At 36.0% G+C, this 19,734-nt stretch overlaps 2 protein-coding genes across 2 annotated transcripts; one reads left to right on the forward strand and one right to left on the reverse strand.

The window, feature by feature from the left end:
- Positions 1-5,386: 5,386 nt before the first annotated feature.
- On the reverse strand, positions 5,387-15,488 carry LOTGIDRAFT_161583 (hypothetical protein; the record flags this gene model as incomplete). The annotated part of the gene is made up of 7 exons (XM_009057435.1): positions 5,387-5,501; positions 6,714-6,918; positions 7,303-7,360; positions 7,592-7,732; positions 8,075-12,539; positions 15,185-15,249; positions 15,438-15,488. 7 exons carry the CDS (start codon positions 15,486-15,488, stop codon positions 5,387-5,389), a joined length of 5,100 nt encoding a protein of 1,699 aa, XP_009055683.1.
- A 2,117-nt stretch (positions 15,489-17,605) lies between these two features.
- LOTGIDRAFT_161584 (hypothetical protein) lies at positions 17,606-18,571 on the forward strand (the record flags this gene model as incomplete). The annotated part of the gene is made up of 1 exon (XM_009057436.1): positions 17,606-18,571. The coding sequence occupies one exon, from the start codon at positions 17,606-17,608 to the stop codon at positions 18,569-18,571; it is 966 nt and encodes a 321-aa protein (XP_009055684.1).
- Positions 18,572-19,734: the final 1,163 nt, after the last annotated feature.

The following is a 19,734-nucleotide window of genomic DNA, read 5'->3' on the forward strand; positions in this document are numbered from 1 at the left end:
AACTGATGATGACAATGTAAATTGTTGAATCCTTGTATACAATAACACCCAGGGGCAGTATTCTATATAAACTGATGATGACAATGTAAATTGTTGAATCCTTGTATACAATAACACCCAGGGGCAGTATTCTATATAAACTGATGGTGACAATGTAAATTGTTGAATCCTTGTATACAATAACACCCAGGGGCAGTATTCTATATAAACTGATGATGACAATGTAAATTGTTGAATCCTTGTATACAATAACACCCAGGGGCAGTATTCTATATAAACTGATGGTGACAATGTAAATTGTTGAATCCTTGTATACAATAACACCCAGTTGTAGTATACCATATAAACTTATAATGACAATGTAAATTGTTGAAACGTTGTGTACAATAACACCTAGGAGTAGTATACTATTTAAACTGATGAAGACCATGTAAATTGTTGAAACTATGCATAGGCCCTGTAAAAATATAAAGCTGGGAATTAATGGGATTGTAAAGAGGTTTTTTTTTAAGAATTCTATGTGTATTAGGGACACTGATAGCATCGTTTTGCACCAATCCAATTTCCAATCATACTTGACGAGGTCACAGTCAGTGTTTGATGACGTCACTAATCGCCATGGCCTTATGTGATACAAGCATAATTTGCTATTAGTGACGTCATCAAACACTTATTTTTGTGAAATTGCATTAGTCATAAACGTCTGACTGCTGACGTCTGACTGAAAATTGGAATAGTGAAAATCGATGCTATCAGTGTCCCCATTGGATATACATAAAAAAAACTTAGAAAACCTCTTTATAATCACTTAAGAGAGAAGATAATGAAGTATGTTTAATTAAATGACATAACAGTTCATAGTTCATAGAAAACTAATATTAAAGTTAATACAAGTCTTAAAGACTTTGAAGGCTTCAAGCCATAGGATATTAAACAACATGTTTTGATGAAAGTAATAATCCAGTAAAACTGACATGTAAAAACCTTTCGTATCTAATAACTATTCATGACCTGCTTTAATAATAGAAGCCAAAATAGAACAAATTTAATATTTTTTTTTCTCTTTAAAAGTACATGTTGACATTATACCCAGTTAATGTGGTAAATCTCAAATACTTTGATGTATAAGATCTAGCAGGAACTTCCATAGAAAGAATATATTGTAACCAATATTGGGTTTCATTCAGACTTAGTTATTTTTTTTTTATGAATGTAAAAACTGGGAATTTTCATTATCAAGTATTTACATTAGATGTTTACCCCCCTGTCTAATTGCTAGTATTTTTGTAAAAGTACTCCATTCCATTCATTATAATGATGAAAAAATGATTTTAATAAATAAATGTTTCATAATGATGTTCAAGGTAAAAAATAATAATGAAGAATGATGATGAATAATAATGATAATGATGATAATAATGATTAAGCATATTTTTACGACTCCTGACAAGTTGTTTGTATTTTCAGCAAAAGTGTTCCACCACAGACCCGGTTTAGATATTCACCCTCATTAAAACGTTACAGTACATCGGAATCTGCTTGTGGGTTGAATGGTGTTCAGGGAACGGCTGGCAGGAGGTCAACGGAGCAGTTTTAAGGTCGTGTTTCAGGTTTAGAAGAAGGGTGTGTGAGGTGTTCTCTTAGAAAGTCAGTTTCAATCAGATACTGAAAACTATAAAGGAGATATTGTTGGAATAATATTTATCGCGCCATTGTATTTGTGCAATTATTGACAACTAGTGAAATTGTTATACTTCAGTTTGAAATTCAGTAAGAACGTTTACTTTGTATAACAATTGTTGCACCAAGAGTAGTTTTTTAATGGCGAAAAGCTGAAATTACTTTACATTTGGATGTGATGTTGAGTGTACATGATTCTGTTTGGTATAACAGATACAATGGTAAAATGGTGAATGGAAATGGTAAAAAGTTAAAAGCTGCAATGACTTCACATTGGGATTTTTGATGTGATAGAATGTGTTGGGTGTACACATTCTGTTTGGATTAAAAATTACTGCTCCAAAATAATATGGAAATGGTCAAACATTAATGACTTGATATTGGGTGTGATAGAATATTGGTGTGTACATGATTCCGTTTGTGGACACCATTATGAATATTATTATCAGGTATTTTATATACAATTCATATTCTGAATTAATTACATTTTTATCATGTCAATTCTGTTCAGAAACAGAGAAATTCTCATACACCAATATATGAATGGAACTTCGAAACTTCTGGTGAAGAAAATTTTGCACCCCCAGTTTGACAAGTCCTTTTTAGGGTAAAAACTGAGTGTGCTGTAAACTCACAAATGTTGGCGACTGTAGTTTAGCTAATGCAAGTGAGCCAAAACAATTTTCTCCAGAAAATCAGTTGTGTAATTCATACTATATAGAATTTGTATACTTTATGCAAGGTTTTGATAGACTACTAATTTTGGACATGGAGGTTATTTTTCCGATGTTAAAATTACAAGTATCAGCAAATAGTGCAGACTTGGAATCTTCTCTAAAATCAAATCAATTAATAATTGATAACCTGAGCGACTGTTGCTAAGTGATGTCAAATCACATCTTGTTAACGTCATACACTTTAGATGATATTACGTTTCATTTTATTCACTCTCAGTGTTGGGGAGGGTTAGTTTTTTTTATATTGAATAATGTTTTCATTTAGTGACATACAACATTTTCTCCCTTGTGGAAATGAGAGAAATGGTTTCTTTCACCTTTGTAAAATATTTTCTGTAGATATTCAATTTCACCTGATTGTATAAATTCATCATCTTAAAATCACATTCCATGAATTTTTCATTGATTTTCATCATGAAACAGTTAGAGGGATGCAGTTCTCTAATTATTGAATTATTGGCGTGCTGTACAAGCCGTTTTTAAAGCCAAATTATGAATGTTGTCACTCTTATTTGGGACTTGGACTGTTAAAGCTGTTATTCAGCTGCTGTGTTACGCAAATAATAAGTTTGTTTAAATGCTTATCATTTACAATGTTATAAAACAATGACATTTAACAATTGTTAGTATACTAAGCAAATAGAAATACCAACATTAAAACAGAACCCTAGTCATGTTGTTACTCAGAGTTTCACGCTATGCGATCTTCAGACAACTGAGACAACTGACCTATTTTCAGTCTGACATGTATATGTAAGATTATCTTTTCATTTGTGTCTCATGGCTAAAGGAGGTGTCATTTAGCTTTATAACAAATAATTAGAGGCCTGTATCCCTTGCTGTTTAATCCTTACAACTCATTGCAAAATATCGTATCTCATTTCCACACTGTTTAAAGAGTGTCATACATAATATACCATCCATTTTTTCAATTGAATTTTGTATTCTTTATTAATGTGCAATATTAAAGTAGGTAGGCCTACTATTTCTCTTTTACATTTTACACTCTGGGGCCATATTCGTGAAAACTTAAGCATTCGGCAATCCTCGGCAGATTCCGCAAGCTGAATCTAATGCAGAGCGCTAGCGTAACTTTCACGGAGGCCGTTTGTACTTAAGAGGATTTTAGTGTCCGAGTCATCTGATTGGTCAATCACTAAAAATTGATTTTAAATTTAGTTTTTTTTATCCAATCAGATTATAGTATTAAAGTTTAAGAGAATAAGGCCCCAGAGCATTATCTTTTTCTCTCCAGGTCTTAGTGGACTCAGTTATAAATAGCCTAACATACAATATGTACATTTTTTAAGGATGCCAGGCTGTTTATTTTTTTGATTTTGTAGTTTAATGCTAAATTGTATCTAAATATTCCTAGTTATTGTATATACACAAAGAAAGAAAATTGTAGATTTTATTTAAATATTGCATGATTTCTCTCTCAAAGTTTGCTATCTAATTTGAAATAAAAAATTTTTACCAATTATTCCCTTTTAAATTTTTCATTCGGAGCACTATCTTTCACCAGGTGTAAGTTATAAAGGAAATAGCTTTTAAGGAGACCATGCTTACTCTTTTCAAAACACCTGATGGCACTTCTCTTTGAGCTAGTCTATTACTATACAACATTTACTCTCGATTTGTCATTACTTTGGAATTACTTTGGACAAGATATTGATTCAGGGAATTGTCTTGCTTGTATGGATTCTTATTTCTAATTCCAGACTCTGTTATTTCTCAATCTGAATTCACTCTGAAATGTATATAATTGTGATAGATATGGTTTCATGGAATATTACATTTTACATGAATTTTATCATATTCAGAATTGTCAGAATTTCGAATATTTTTTGATGATGATGATGATGATGATAATGGAACTTATTGACCAAATGAAACTTTATGTCCATTCTAAGTGGTAGTATTCCTTTAATGGCATATGATTGGTTATATAGACACAGCTTTATGGAACAACAATCACTGGTTAAAGTTTTATGCAACGTTTCGAAGTGGGACGGGAAACACATCGAAACGTTGCATATAACTTTAACCAGTGATTGTTGTTCCATAAAGCTGTGTCTATATATCATACTCACAATTACTAAATGCCATTTAAAGACTTTATGTGATTGGTTATTTCTAAGCTACTTTTGTCCTCTATTTGAATTGACTTGAATTTAAATGCATTATACAATTTAATTGTGATACTCCATATCCAGTTTCTTGTAATAATACATTTACGTAAATTTAATAATTGATTTTTTTTTCTGTAAGAATTCCCAATTTTTTTTTTTGCTAATGGATAGAACTTCATGCATTTATTATTTATGTCCATGACTTATAAGATTTTCTAATATTTTACCAATAATTAGCTCCATTTATTTATCTCTATTTCTGAATAAAATGTTCATGTATTTGATTGGCATCATTTATCACTCTGGTTTTTTGTTTCATGTGAATTTCTGATGTAAATTATTGCTATTTATTTGACTTTTGTCTCCAGATTGTCTCCAGATTGTCAAGCTATTACCTACTTATACCTTGAATACATTAGTCATCTTTCCTGAATCAGGGAATGCAACGATTGGATTGTACGCCAGTAACTACAGCCAATTAGAGCCTTCGACAGAAAGGCTTTAAACATTATGGCATTGTGTTCACAGACGTTCAGTCAAGGCCTCCGATTGGCTGTATTCGCTAGCTTACAATCCAATCAAATAGCTTCATTTACAAACTTCAGTACCTGTGATACAAAAAAGGTTACTATTTTAGTCAAGGTATTAGACGAAGTTCGTAATAGCTTGACATTGTGAAGATGATTTTATTCTTGTCTCCAGACTTTGTTTTGAATATATAATCACCTCCAGTTGTAAGTACATGTATTTTATTATCCAATTTGTATATAATGTAAATCAAATAAATTATTAATTATGGACCTTATTAAGGCTTTGATAGAAAAGGGGACTAAAATTTCATTTCATTTCAAAGAGATTAGAGCCATATAAATTTGGTAAGAGACAAGGGACGGGGTTGGAGGCAGCAAATATCATCTTTGAGGGCATCGAAGGAAATATATAGCGCAACAACCTGAAAACCAAGAAAATTTCAGGTAAATATCGTGGGGAATTTTGGACAAACCAGCCTGCCTTCCCGTACGCGTATGTTGGTATGATGCAGGTAGGAGGGTCATCAAGTCTTTCAGACGGGAAATAAACCGAGGCCACCCAGTTATAAAATTGTGACCATTCCCCTGTTAAAGCCCAGTGCTTTTGGCCCCCCTTAACAATTATGCCCCTACTCGGCCCTTCCACCTGGTTATTTCTAGAAGGCTGTGGCTATTCGTACCGCGACGGTACAGAAATGGGCATTAAAAAACCATCCCTACCTAACCCACTTAATATCATTCTTGATGGCCTCAAGCTTTAAAAAAATAATAAGCGCGCCTATTGTGTCCTTTCTTATCCGTACCGTTGTTAGCAGCCATAGAGAACACGCATGGTGACGGTGCAAATAGCCAGTGCGTTCCTAGAAACGCCACTACAGTAAGGGAACAACACTAAAACACAACATCAAAAAATTGTTATAATCTAACAAACGAAATTATTACATGAACAATTATATACAAGTACTTATAACAACAGCAGAGCAACAACAATTAATCCTGCAAATCCCAGTTTATCCCCCACTGCTTTGTAAACGTTTGAAGAAATAACACTGCACTCTGATCATTAATTGAATGCCAAGATGTCAGTTTTGAACATGTCAAATGGTTTTCAATTAAAAAGAAAGGAAGAAATTTTGGGTTCAAACAAAATGATAAATGTCAAATCATAAATGTTTGCAGTTGCAGTTAGTATAACTAAAAGTTTTGCCCCATGCTTTCTAACACGGTCAAGGCATGTTACATTGCCGGTGTATATACGATTCGGTTTGGTACCTGTTTTGAACCATGTTATGCACCATGCTCTCAAGATTACATGCTTCATTGCCGGTATATCAGAAACCCAAATACCATGAAGTTTTAATTTGGTCATGTCTCATTTCCAATGTAAAAGAAACGGTTCATCATCGGGTTGGAACCATGTTATACATAGCGCCTTAACGGTAGTTACAATGCAGGCAAAGAAAAGGGAAGTGAGAAGGTACAGGCTTATCCACTCCTGACATTGAATAATGGTCAACTCGGCACCTTTCAAAGAAATAAACACTATACAGAATAGGGTGAACAGAAACATAATCATCAACAAAGGAATTCTAAAAGCTGGGGAGAATTGTTTCTGAAGCTGGCCCGTCAAATACCATTCTAGTAAATACAGATCTCGGTCATCGTAATTTGGCGTGTTGTTGGTGATACATTGCGAATCGGCAACATTTTGAAGATTAATCGTCACATAATCACGATGTCTCTTGGAGTATCTCTTCAATTCTTTGATCATTTCTTGTTTATTCCTATTTTGTATGTCCTGGTCCAGAAACTCTGAGTACATTTTCAAAGGTCCTAATTCTGCAACGATATTCAATCAATCATTTGGGTGTAATGGGTTTTCTAAACTTTTTACCTATATCGGGGACATTGATAGCATCAATTTGCACCATTACAATATTCAGTGAGATGTCTGTTGTTCTTGCAATTTCACTAAAGGTTAGTGTATAATGGCGTCAGTACCGCATAGGCCCCGAAATACACTTCGTTTCAAAAACCACAGACGTCTGACTGGAAATTGAAAGAATTGAAACTCTCTTTACAATCTCATTGAGAGGTAGTTCTGTAACTTGTTATTAGATGATCCCAGCTTTGCCTATGAAGTAAAACATACTGTAGCATCAATATGCAGCTCTCTCTACTGGACAAGTTGCGAAAAATGTATTATTTTGCTTCTACACTTACCTTTTCTGAGGTCATATATTTCTTTTGAATCTAGAGTAAATGGATCACCAATAGAATCCTAAAAAATATTCCCAAACTTAGAAATAATACAAATTATGAGGTAACCCTAACCTAAATATGCGTCAAATATGCTCAGGTATAAGACATCGCTTTTCCGAATTGCAGTTGTTAAGAGCAACGACTTTGAAACAGCACTATTTTTAAAATTCCTGCTTAATAAATACAATGTCGAAATAAAAGTGTTATCGTCTATTCCTACTGCACTTTTATTAAGAAACAAAAGACATACCTCAATAAGTGATATCTGAGCGTCCATCAGTACATCATAAGATATTAGACAGCTTTTCATCTTCAGGTACATGTCCGAAGGCGCAAATTCATCGCTTGAATATATATTTGATCTTTCTGCCTTTTCTTCCATGGCTATTTTCTAAAATAAAGAGTTTGAGTATTTGAGGAATATCAAAAAAGCGTATCCGAGGGAGATCATTCACCAAATAAAAATAAAACTACATGTATTTGTATTGATCATCTAGAATGGTCAACTAGTCTTTGGATCATAGAAATGTATCCCCTTAGTAGCAAAATCATGTTTTGGGCACCTGTTTGCACATGACAGTTGTAATATTAACTCCGTTGAGCACCTAGAAAGCCGTGGAATCTCATCCTCTGGGCATTCTTGAAACCCATGGGCACCCTCATTAAAACCTCATAGAAATCTATATCAACGCTTTGATTCTCATTGAGTATTCGACAAAGCAATGGTACTTACCCTCAACTGATCTGCTATGAGAGAGTTCCTCGCCTTCAAAATTATATCGTCTACCATGGAAGATATTTCCAAATCAAAAGTATATTCATCGAATATAATGGAACTTTGATCAACGAGGTAGTAATATACAGCTGCAGATGCAACATCTATATTGAAATTTATTTCTTCGGCTAAAATTTGCGGCATTTTTCTTATGGTTGAAATGGAACGGCCCTTGTCTGACGAGTATTGTTTGCTTAATCTCCGATCCTTCTGCACATTCGGTAAATTGTTTGTCTGTCGTTGGGTCTTTTCAGCTGTTACTGAGATACCCTGAGCTTCTTTTGATTCTTTGGAATCAGAGTCCGCAACCTGTTCAATGATACTTGTAAGATTTGCTTGATTAAGTGGTTCGCCATTTTCAATACAAACAAGCAGGTTATTTGTCGCACACAGAATAGCTGTTCTTACAAACCGATTGATCCCTTGCTCAATTTCCTTCAGCTGGACCAAATTGGAAAAGATTCTGGTGTCTTTGAGTTGCTCCTTGAAAATTCTTGTAATCAAAGCTTCAACTAATCTCGATGTAATGTCAACAGAAAGATCGAGACCCTCAAGTCTCCATAAAGATGCCAGCAGTTTGACCACATCTTCGATAAATGATAACCGATGTTGAGATCTCACTATGTCTTTAGTGATACGGATTAGTTTATGCTTAATAGCATGTTGAGTGAAAATATGTATTGGGTCAGCGAAATCTTGCAACACTTCTTGCGTTGCTTCTTTGATGGCATCTTGACAGAGTTTAGCGATTACTGTGTCTTCATATATTTCGCATCCAACATCTCCAACGGCTGCATCGATTACTTCGGATACAAGAAAGTATGCTCTTTTGCCCAGATGCCATTCAAATTCATAAATTGCAGCTCCTCGTCTTAAAGATTTGTGAACTATTATGGAAGCCAGAACTTGATGTCCGGGATCTACTGGAAAGGACCAGAGATCCTCATAGCATGTTATAAGGTCCGGTTCAATGGCAACAGCGGCAAGATCATATGAAGCTATTTCAATAGATCTATTTATAGAATCACACAGATCGAGCAAGGCTTCTTGTGAGATCCGTTCGGACTGACTGATCAGTTTATAGAGGTCTGACACGGTTTGACTAAGAATCGACGAAGCTAATAATAACAGATCTGAGAAGATATTTTGTACCTGGTTGCACTCTGTTCGTCCACAATCACAATAGCAATCCACTTCTTGGTCGAGGAGAACACACCTTGCTTCGCTTCTTTCGGACTCATCCGATACTGCAGTCGCTGAAAGCAATGTGTTCAAGTCAATCTCTGACGACGACGATCCACTTACGACCTGTGAGAAATTCTCCTCCTTCTCTCGATTCTGAATCCTCTTTAACCTTATATCTTGTTTTATGACAAAGTCCCTGTCCAGCATATGTGTTTGAATCTGATTCCATAAGTTACGGCATACCATTACGTACCAAGTGCGGGTTTTCTTTCCCAAGGACGCCCATGTACGATCGTTTGTCATCAGGCTGTCGATATCGAGTAGAATGATCTGAAGCAAGTTGGGGATGAAGTTTTTATCAGAATCTGTAGCGGATGTCAACCATGAAAACTGACACTTCGACAGGAAATCCGAATCGGTTATTCTGTATTCTGAAGGATATAAGGGGCGTAATAGATACGGATCGGTAAACGTCGTGCGGCAGGAGGTTTCAGACGACAATCTTCGTAATTCATTAGATGTGTTATCTTGAAGACTCAAGCTGCCGGTCACGGTTGATGCTGATCGTGACGATCCCGGGATGTGCTTGGAGACTGCTTCAGCTATCTTCTCTAGCATTTCCATGCTAGAAGAAATTCCGTGGTCTTTTATCCTGTAATTATTTTCTCGCACCGTTGTTGCTGAAGAACAGGAAGATGGTGAGCGGACGGATGCTGACGAAGGATCAATGGACCATCCAGATTGACTTCTAAATGCTGTACAATAAGAGACAATTTCTAGAATATCTGGCATTTGCTTTTTAGTTCCAAAATATAAATCCATCGCCTCGTCTGAATATGGATCATTTAAAATTGTCATAAATTCTTCAAATTGTTTCTCTAGTTCGAACTCAAGCACAGCGTCTTCATCTTCAACATTCAATATCGTGTATGATGCTTCTGGTGATGCTTCGGGTTCCATTTCTGGAGAATCTGGTATTGTGCTATCCGATGAAGCTACAGATACGACATCAGGAACATCTTTGAGTGAATAATTTGGTGAAGCCTTAGAAGCAATAATGGGAGAGGTTTGGGTTACCTGATTAACTGATGAAGCTGCAGGTGAAGATGCTATATCTGGTGCAGTAATAGAAGCACCACCTAGTGATGCTGCAGCAGCGAGACCTATAGTGCACGTTGATGGAGTTACTGCAGTGGTTTCTTGCGAGGCTTCGGATGCTTGAGAAGAAGATGGTCCATACTTTCTTGTGGGAAATTTTGATGAGGAGCCTTGGATCTCAGGCTTTACATTGAACGCTATGACTTTGGGTCTTGTATCCGGATCAAATTCTTGGATTAAAGGTAGACCACTATGCAACATATTGGATGATTTGCGTTGTGGCTGTTTTATAAATCCTTCGGTATCTGTACAAGGTGTGCCTGTATAGGATGATGCAGAATCGGGCGCTCTTTTTGACTTCTTCCGTATTAAGCTTGTTATTTCTGCAGTGGGTATCTCGTTATTATCCGACGGACTTGGTTCGATTTTCTGAGAATCTTCTCCTACTTTCGATGGTGATAGAACATCGAAGATGTTTTTCTTTTTAGTGTTATGAATAAAGCGAACAGAGCCATCGTCATCGTCGTCATCTTCTGGGGAAGAAGCATATACGACGGGAACTGCTTGCTTGAGGTATTGTAGGGCCAACGCAGATAACGAACCCCCGATTTGAGTGTCACCGTTGCTTGTTAACCTATATGTAGCGTTATTTTGTTTTTCACTGGCAAGTCTTCTTTTTCGTCGGTTAGGATGCAGTTCTGCAGTCCGTGTTGATCTATACGATTTTACGTTCTTATTTGGTCCCTTGTTACACAGAAGCTGGTCGTCACTGGTTCCGCTCTGCATTTCAATACTCTTAGTCAAATGAACTGAAGTATCCGACTCGGATTTGAATGTTACTGAATCGCTTGGAGTTAAATCGAAGTTGTCAATTTTCGGCCGTAAGGAATCAATTACTTGTTGAGGAACTTCAGAGATTTCTGAAAGAGATGATCTGCTACTTTTTGTTTCCCAATCTTCAGAATGCGTCTTATAATTGTGCAAATGTTCGCCTTGGGCCGGTTTATCGGGTGTCCGATCTTCGAACCACCATTTCTTGATATCGGCATTCGAGATCATGTTCCAAGTACGCGTAGCAAACTTTCTGGTCGTGTCGAGAAGCTGACATCTTGCTCCAGTGTCTGTAGATGAAGAAAAGTTCAGATTAGTTTCGTCCTGAGTTACTTGTCCCCGTTCGCATAAACTAAGTGGTGTGTCGTGTGGGGCGTACGATGAATTTTGGACTGAATCAATCGTTAAAAGTGATGTCCTGCTACTACCGGTCTCCCAAACATCATTGGAATCAGTATAGATCTTCATATGCTCCCCGGGTAAACGCTTAGATGACTGGCGCCCTTTGAACCATAAATGCTTGACCTCAATAGGTGTTAAGTCTACTGACACGTGGTCTGTTTCTTTCTGGAAGTGATCGACCTGCTGGTGGTCACATGACTTGTTAAGCCTCGGATTAGATTTGTTAACGTTTGGTGCAAATTTTACCCCGTTTTTTCTAGATCCTTCAAAACCACTCGTAGGAACACGGGACTGATCTTTAGCTCTATTTTCTGAATCTTTATGTTCAGTTACAGTATCATTGTTTCTCTTCTCTGGAAATTGTCTTCGGTTTCTCCGAGTTCTTTTTCTGTTTTTGGCCATCTTCTTTTTCTCCATCTTTGCTTCTAGTGCTTCTTTTGCTTTGATAGCTGCTTTTTTGCTTCGAATTTCGGCTATAGGTCCAGAGATTTTGATATCACTATCCTCATCAGTAGAAGAAGAAGCATCCGATCCTTCCCAGTAAACTTCTAAATTTTTTAATCGTTCGGTTGTATCATTAGAAACGAATGCTATGGGTAAACCATGATATTGTCTTTGGAAAGTCGGGCGTATATTACACAATGCATATTCTATACCCAGTATGACTATTGAGGAACTGAATAATGCAAGTAAGGAGCCTACATATACTGAGGCGGATAGGTTCATAACACCATCGGGCTCGTGGTACACTATGTAGCACATGATATTGCTGAACATAAAACTAGTCTCGGCGAAAAATGTCAGCAAGGTTTTCACTGTGGTAGAAAAGATGCCGAAACTATGCGGATTGGACAGGTAGAAGAACCAATAATGATATCCCAGGAAATTCATGATGTATCTCTTCCATCTGCAAAAAAAAAATAGATTTTATGAACGTAATTGAGCTTTACGTCTTAGTTTTCTGGGGAGATTTTTTTAGGCCAGAAAGAGTGACAGTAGAAAACATCATATGATTTTAACTCCTTATCTTAACAAATTCCATCTTATGTGTCATGAAAATTACCATGACAGCAGAGAACCTAGGATTTTAAATGACTTATCGTTCTTTGCAAATCGATTTTCTTAATTCCCAAGTTTGACTGTGTCTAGCAATTAAAGTCGAACGGATCTAATGCCGACAATTATGTATCCGGAGCGTAAACGTGCACACTGTGGGAAAGATGGGAAAGATAGGTTCAATATTGGCCCCCATTTAGAATAGTTCACTAGAGAGATCGTTTTTCCATTGACGTGTTACAGATTAGTGCAAGTCAAGGGCACCTGTTAGACAAAGCTAGTGCAGCGTGTAAAGCTAATAAATAACATACCTAGGGGTTTGTACGGGCAATTTTGATAATTTTACTTTTTCTGTCAGGTGTTTCTGGCACTTCAGCGATGGAATAATATCAGCAATCCATCGTTCCCTTGAGTCAAATTTATAGATTTCAAACTTCTGTGGTTTCCTTCGTAAAAAAAGACACGTAAATAGAAATCCGTCATATCTGTTGGTGGTTACAGGCATAAAAAGATCTCTTAGAGTGAGGGGGGTTGGAAGGTTATAAGCTGATGAATATGCTGATTAGGTGAAGATGGGGGGGGGGGACTTTCGGAAGCACTAGTAGTGACATCATTATCTTGAGGAGGATTCGAAGCCATGACACCTCATCAATTGGCACACGACAGCGCAGCTAACTACAGACTGAACTATTTCAATGCTGTAACGGTAACCGACTCCGACTTGAAGAGGTATAAGGCGAAACTTAGACTATGACCAAAATCACATCACAAAATGTATGATTACAAAAACGACTTTACATCGGACTGATGTTCAAACCCGCAGTAATAAAACTTCAAAAAATATATAGACAGCGACAAGACTCCAAATACTCTTGAATTCTCGGGAATTCTTTTCCAAATTTATCTGAGAAATTGGCAACATAACATTCAAAATTCATTTCAATAAAAGACTTATATCCAGTGAATCGTGGACCTGTCATGAATCTGTCGTGTATTCTAGATCATTAATCTCATTTTAAAGGGACAGTTCTATATATGGCAGAATCTCAAGAAAAGACAGACGTTATTTCAACTTTCAAAAGCGGATAATTCTGGAGACACGTGCATTTGAAGGCGCAAATTTCACGGTTACTTATTAGCTTAGCCCAGTTTCTGAGACTAGGGTACGATTGGTCAAACAGCTGGCGAATCCGTCCCTTTAATCTTAGAGAAGTATCATATCAGACAAATTGAAATGGTAACGCTAAGAAATTTATCGCTTGCTGACTAATTGGATTTGTAAAATGTCTTGTTATATATGTATCGGTGAATGGCGATATGATAAAAATCCATACATCAAATGAAATCGAATCAGATGGCTGAAGAGTAGAGTGAAATATTGTCTGTCTAATATAGATCGAACCTTTCTTAAGCCAAAAATTGAACTTGATTTAAACGAGGATCGTATTCTGGTCTATGTTTGAGTTTCCAAACAAAAGGTATTTACAAAAATTATTCAAAGTAATTACATGAACCACAGCTAGGAAGCAAATTCTTTTGTAATTCCTTTCAATTGCAATCCATACTTACCAGTTGGAAGTATCTTCGTGTGAATTTTTTAGTTCCAGCTCCAAATTTTGCAAATTTCCCAAAATTTCTAAGGTTAAAAATAAATAAATATTTTTTTCTTTTGTGATCATTTCAATCCAGGACATTAAGTCATAACATCTTATTTGAATTGATTTTTCCATTAGATTAGGATATAAATTTACGTTCAATGCTATTAAAATCTTGTGAAACTTGAACCTACAAGTAAGTATGATGTTGTATGATAGAGACAATGTTGACCAATCCACACGGTCTATAGTCAAAGCTCTGCTAACGCTCTGCAACAGATTCAGCATTCGGAAATCCTCGGCAGTTTTTGTAGTTGCAGTTTTACGGTTGGTTATTTGCAGATTCAGCTTTACGGAAACTGTCGAGAATTGCCAAATGAGACTTTTTCTGAACCCACCTTTAGTATGCAGCACAAACATATCAATGGAACCTCGAGTGAATATCTGTCGATTTGATTTCTGTTTTCTGAGCAGAACGGAACCACTTTCATGGAAAAGACCATTGAGATTAACGTACACACTGGTAGACGGTGGACATCTCGATCCTAAAGGATATAAAATAATATTTCGGTTATAACAGCAATGGAATACGTTTTTTTTCAAAGGCTCAACTACCACAGGGACTGGTCGAATCGTGTCCTAGGGGTCCCACCCCTTAAGGGGACTCGCACCCCCAAAAAGGGCCCCAAGTTAATTTGACTGTTAAATTTTGTAATAAAGAACATGATATTAAGAACACAAGTTATATGGATATACTACTTTTAGTTTTATTACATACTACGTTTCGAAACACATACAGGTAACATTATACTTGATAACATTACCTGTATGTTTTTCGAAACGTAGTATGTAATAAAACTAGAAGTAGTATATCCATATAACTTGTGTTCTTAATGTTTACCTTCTTCCTTCTATATGTCTTACAAAGATTATAAGAACATAATTAGTTGCCAGCTTTTGCCATATCTGAGGGAAATATTCATAAGTCATCTGACATAAGTAGCAACAGTTTAGAGTTGACGTCGGGTTTTGATTATGAAAAATGATACGGGAATCGTATTTAGCATTTTCAGTACTTCATTAGCAAGTACAGGAAGCATCGTCAAATAACTGTCTATCTCATTAAGGGATAAAAATAAGATCTCAATCTTTACCTGGCCATGGAGAGGTGTACACCGCGACAATATATTCTTCGATTTTGTCATTTTCTCGGGGAGTCGATAGAGGTATTACACAAGGCTACAAAGAAAGTTGTATCAAGTGTAAGCATATTAAGTTACGTAAATATACAATAAATATTTAGATCATTCTGAAAAAAAACGCTTACAGAACGTTTTTAGGGATAAAATATTAAAAAAACAATTTAATTGAGAATATCAGTGATGCATTGCTGGGGAGATGACATGTGAAAAGGGTCTAGTCATTAGAATATAATAGTAAACCAAACCATTCTATGCTTAAAGGATTCCAGCAGGATATTGAAAGAGTGTCACTGTCCACGATAAAATTTCACTCATTGCACACCGTATGACGTTGCTCGTCTTCCCCGGCCCAGTTACAGACAAGCAATACGTAAACCTCTTGGAGAACGACATGCAGGTTTGGTTTTGCAAAAAATTCAATGCAATGATAATAGCCTACTCGTGCTTACACTAGTTCGTCTCTTGGTATATGCTAATAATAACGCTGCAAAGAATGTGATGGCTAAAAAACCTCCGAAGAAAAGTACGAATTGATTTTGAACAGTTCCCGTCAACCAAAGTTCGTCATTATTTAGCATTTTTTACTTTTAGTTGAACACCTATCTTTAGCTTAGATCTATCACTCTGGATTGGGTTATCTTCTGGAAAAAATGAATAATGTTTTATAAAAAAAAAACACAGTTCAACGAAATCAACGAAAGAAATCTACGTAAGTGATAGCCACTTGGTATGGCATTAGGGTTAGGTTTAGGCCTACTCCTTGTCCTAACACAAATTTTTCAAGTTAGATGATCGATTTAGTGATTTCTCAAACAAGCTAGACCCAACATTTTGTGTTTGGAATTACAAGCAAGACGTTAGTAGTTAGGTCATAGGCCTTGGAGTTGATGTGTCTACGATACGATGGTCATTTTGTTCATCAATGTCATCACTGATCAGTCTGATTCTGATGACGAAGTAACATACAATACAAAAGTTAATGTGAATTCATTCTTCGTCTCTTCTTGATAAATCAAGATAAATTAAATTGAAGTGTAGGCTATTCTGCACACATTTTAAACCTACTTCATGGCTTTGCCACTTTAGCTTCACAGAATAAATTGTTTTTATTTAGAAAAAGCAGACGATTTTTCCTCAACAACGATATCCGCCATTTTGACTTATCACGTGATCAATATGAAAAAGTGAAGTCCTGGGATTTTTCTCATAACAAATGCATTAGAAGAATGCAAAACGTAAAGAAAAAAGGATTTTCGCTTAAATCACGACAAAGTAATGATCGTGAGAAGTTTTTAACAGTTTGTTCGAAATGACATCGTTTCAGGTCGATTTGTCTCAGTTATAGAAAGACTGGTTAGGCTAGACTTTGTTTATGTTATTGGAATGACGCTTATGCACTAATGATTTTGTGTCTGGGGAAAGTGAGTTATATTTGTGTAGATTTATTATATGAGTAAATGAATTATGTTAATTGATTTTAATTGATAAGTTGCTGATTAAAGCAGTTTATGGTTGCAGGTTTTTGGGAAAATGTAGTTAGCCGTACATGTACTACTGTGTACACGAAGCCAGATTTGTAGAAACGTTATCAAGACGCCTTAAGGTGCCCGATGTTTATCTACTTATCGTTTTGGCTCTTTAGATAGATGATGAATCGTCCGTATTTTGGTCGGTTATGTTTTAAATAATATGTTCTACAAGTTCTTGTTGATTTATTTCTATATGTCTATGAGTATAAATAGGACCGTAGCCTATCGTCAGTTGATTTTTTTCGACGGTAAGGCTAGGGGGTAGGTTGTGCCCCCCTTAGATTAGAGACCCTCCTGACTTTGCCCACGCCCCTGCCCTTCTTTAACTTATAATTTTACAAAGGGACAGATATGCCTGTGACCCTTCCTTGACAATTTTGGGGTTCCTTTTCGGCCCAACACACAATGATTTATAGAAGCGCCACCTATTTTCCATTAGCATTAGTAGCAAGCCCCTTATTTCCTGCTAACACTTATGAATTTCAGGTAGAGTGAAATAGGCGTTGGTGAGAGAAGAATATCCATTCATATGCTGAGGTTTTAATAATTCCAATATTTGAGTATAGAAGTAGTAAGCTCAATATCAGCATAATGCCTAGTATCAACTTCGGTGGTCGGAAACGGAAATTAAGGAAGTCGTCTGTGATAATTCTGGTTATTATTTCTATCTTTTTCATCTACAGGGTCTATATGAACTATTTCTATCGCCATAATAAAACGGGTATTTGTTATAATGATCAGTCATCGAACTCTCACAAATTATATCTAACAGTCTCTGATCTCGGCCATTCCTTTGATCTCCTCATGTTTCAGTATGCTTCATTATTAGGATTAGGAAACCTGAAGAACAGACGGATTTTGTTTCCTGCTGATACTGCGTTAGAAAACATATTTAACCTCAAATACATATCATCTGATAATACGGAATGTTGGTTCAAGCAATCTGAATTGATTCCAATGGCGTACGACGAGACCATAATTGATCTCCCTGAAAGGAACGTGACGATAGCCGGCTTTTTGCAATCTTGGAAATATTTTTATACTGTTGAGCAAACAGTTCGACAAGAATTCCGTCTCAAAGGATACATTCTAAAAATGACTCAGACTCGATTTAATAAATTTATTGCCAACGCTGATGAAGTTACCGTGATAGGGATTCACGTTTCAAGATCTCATACCATTTCAATGAACGGTATCTCTCAAAGTAACATAGCACCAATAAGTTATATTCAAAAAGCCATGAAACATATGAGAGACAAGTTTAAAAATGTGAAGTTTCTGGCTGTATGTGATGATATTAATTGGTGTCAGGCGTATATCAAAGATCATGACGTAGTGATCGTAGACGATGACGTCAGTCCGGAATCTCAGCTCGCGATGTTGAGTATTTGCGACCACTCTATAATAACAGTGAGCACATTGGGTTATTGGGGCGCCTGGCTTGCAAAAGGGTATGTAGTGTATTACAAAGACTTTATTCGGGAAAATTCTGCCCTCGGTAAATTTATTAGATATGAGGATTTCTTCCCCGCTCAGTGGATTTCAATCGGCAGCTGAAGTTCGCTGGATCACATGGATATCAAAGATCTTTCCCGATCGACCCTGTCATGGTTTCACTTTAAATATTTTCCCACAAATTGTCATTTGCTGTCTCCAGGCTTTGCTATTTATAACTTTTAATGTGCCATAATTTTCTATCGGATTTTTATATAATTTTTGTTATCTTTTTTTATACAGGGCATTTCTATGTTTCGAAATATTGTATAGTAGGATTGATGCAATATTTTGTCCAGTTACACGTTTAATTTTCGGGTTAACAATATTTTGCTCATATGATTTTGATTTTTATGTATACTGCATTGGTTTTAATGTGTTATGGTTTTGAAATATGAAACATTGTATTAAAGTATTGGGTATTGAAGAAAGTTGTGTATCAACAATGTGTGGTAACTCACTTTATGTCGTTTGTCGTGTTTCCGATCAATTAAAATACGTGATCCTCTGTTGAAACTTAAAGGGACATGTGCGTCATTTTTTTTTGTTGTTGATTTGAGTCTTGAATATATGTAAATTACTAGAAGTACTAAAGTACTTGAAATGTACGAAAATCGCACAATTCCTGCAAAAATACTTCAAACTAGTAATTTCTACTCTCTATTTCTATATATGTCTTTCCTATAATTATGTCATAGAGAATCTTAAATTGACGAATCGTCATTTTAACATTCAATCACGGATAATTATAGACACGCATGGATTTGAAGGCTAAAATTTCGACGTTGAGCTGTGAACACTATTAGCTGAACAATTCCCGTTTCTGAGACTAACGTATGATGTCAAAAAATGGCTCATCTATCCCTGTACATAATTAGCCTCAAGAGCATATTCAAACAACGGTTAGTCACGTGCGCATTTCAATTGAGACATGCATCCACATTATAGTTATAGCCTAATGTCATGAAATATTCAAGTAGCCTAGTCAATATAAAAACCGATGTATCTGGAATGTTTCAACTTTTCTGACAATTAACTCTCTGGCAATCTCTGGGGATAAAAAGTTCTTAGGCTACATGTTTTTTATGCACAATGTATAACATTTCAAACCAACGTAATCCTTTTTCATAATCGATAAAAAGTTAACTCAGAAAAAATCACCTTGCTGGAAAACTTAGTGAGACACTAAATAATCAATTAAATTCTGTCTGAGTGGATTTTGATAT

Source organism: Lottia gigantea (genome assembly GCF_000327385.1).
Source record: "Lottia gigantea unplaced genomic scaffold LOTGIsca_30, whole genome shotgun sequence".
Lineage (NCBI taxonomy): Eukaryota > Metazoa > Mollusca > Gastropoda > Lottiidae > Lottia > Lottia gigantea.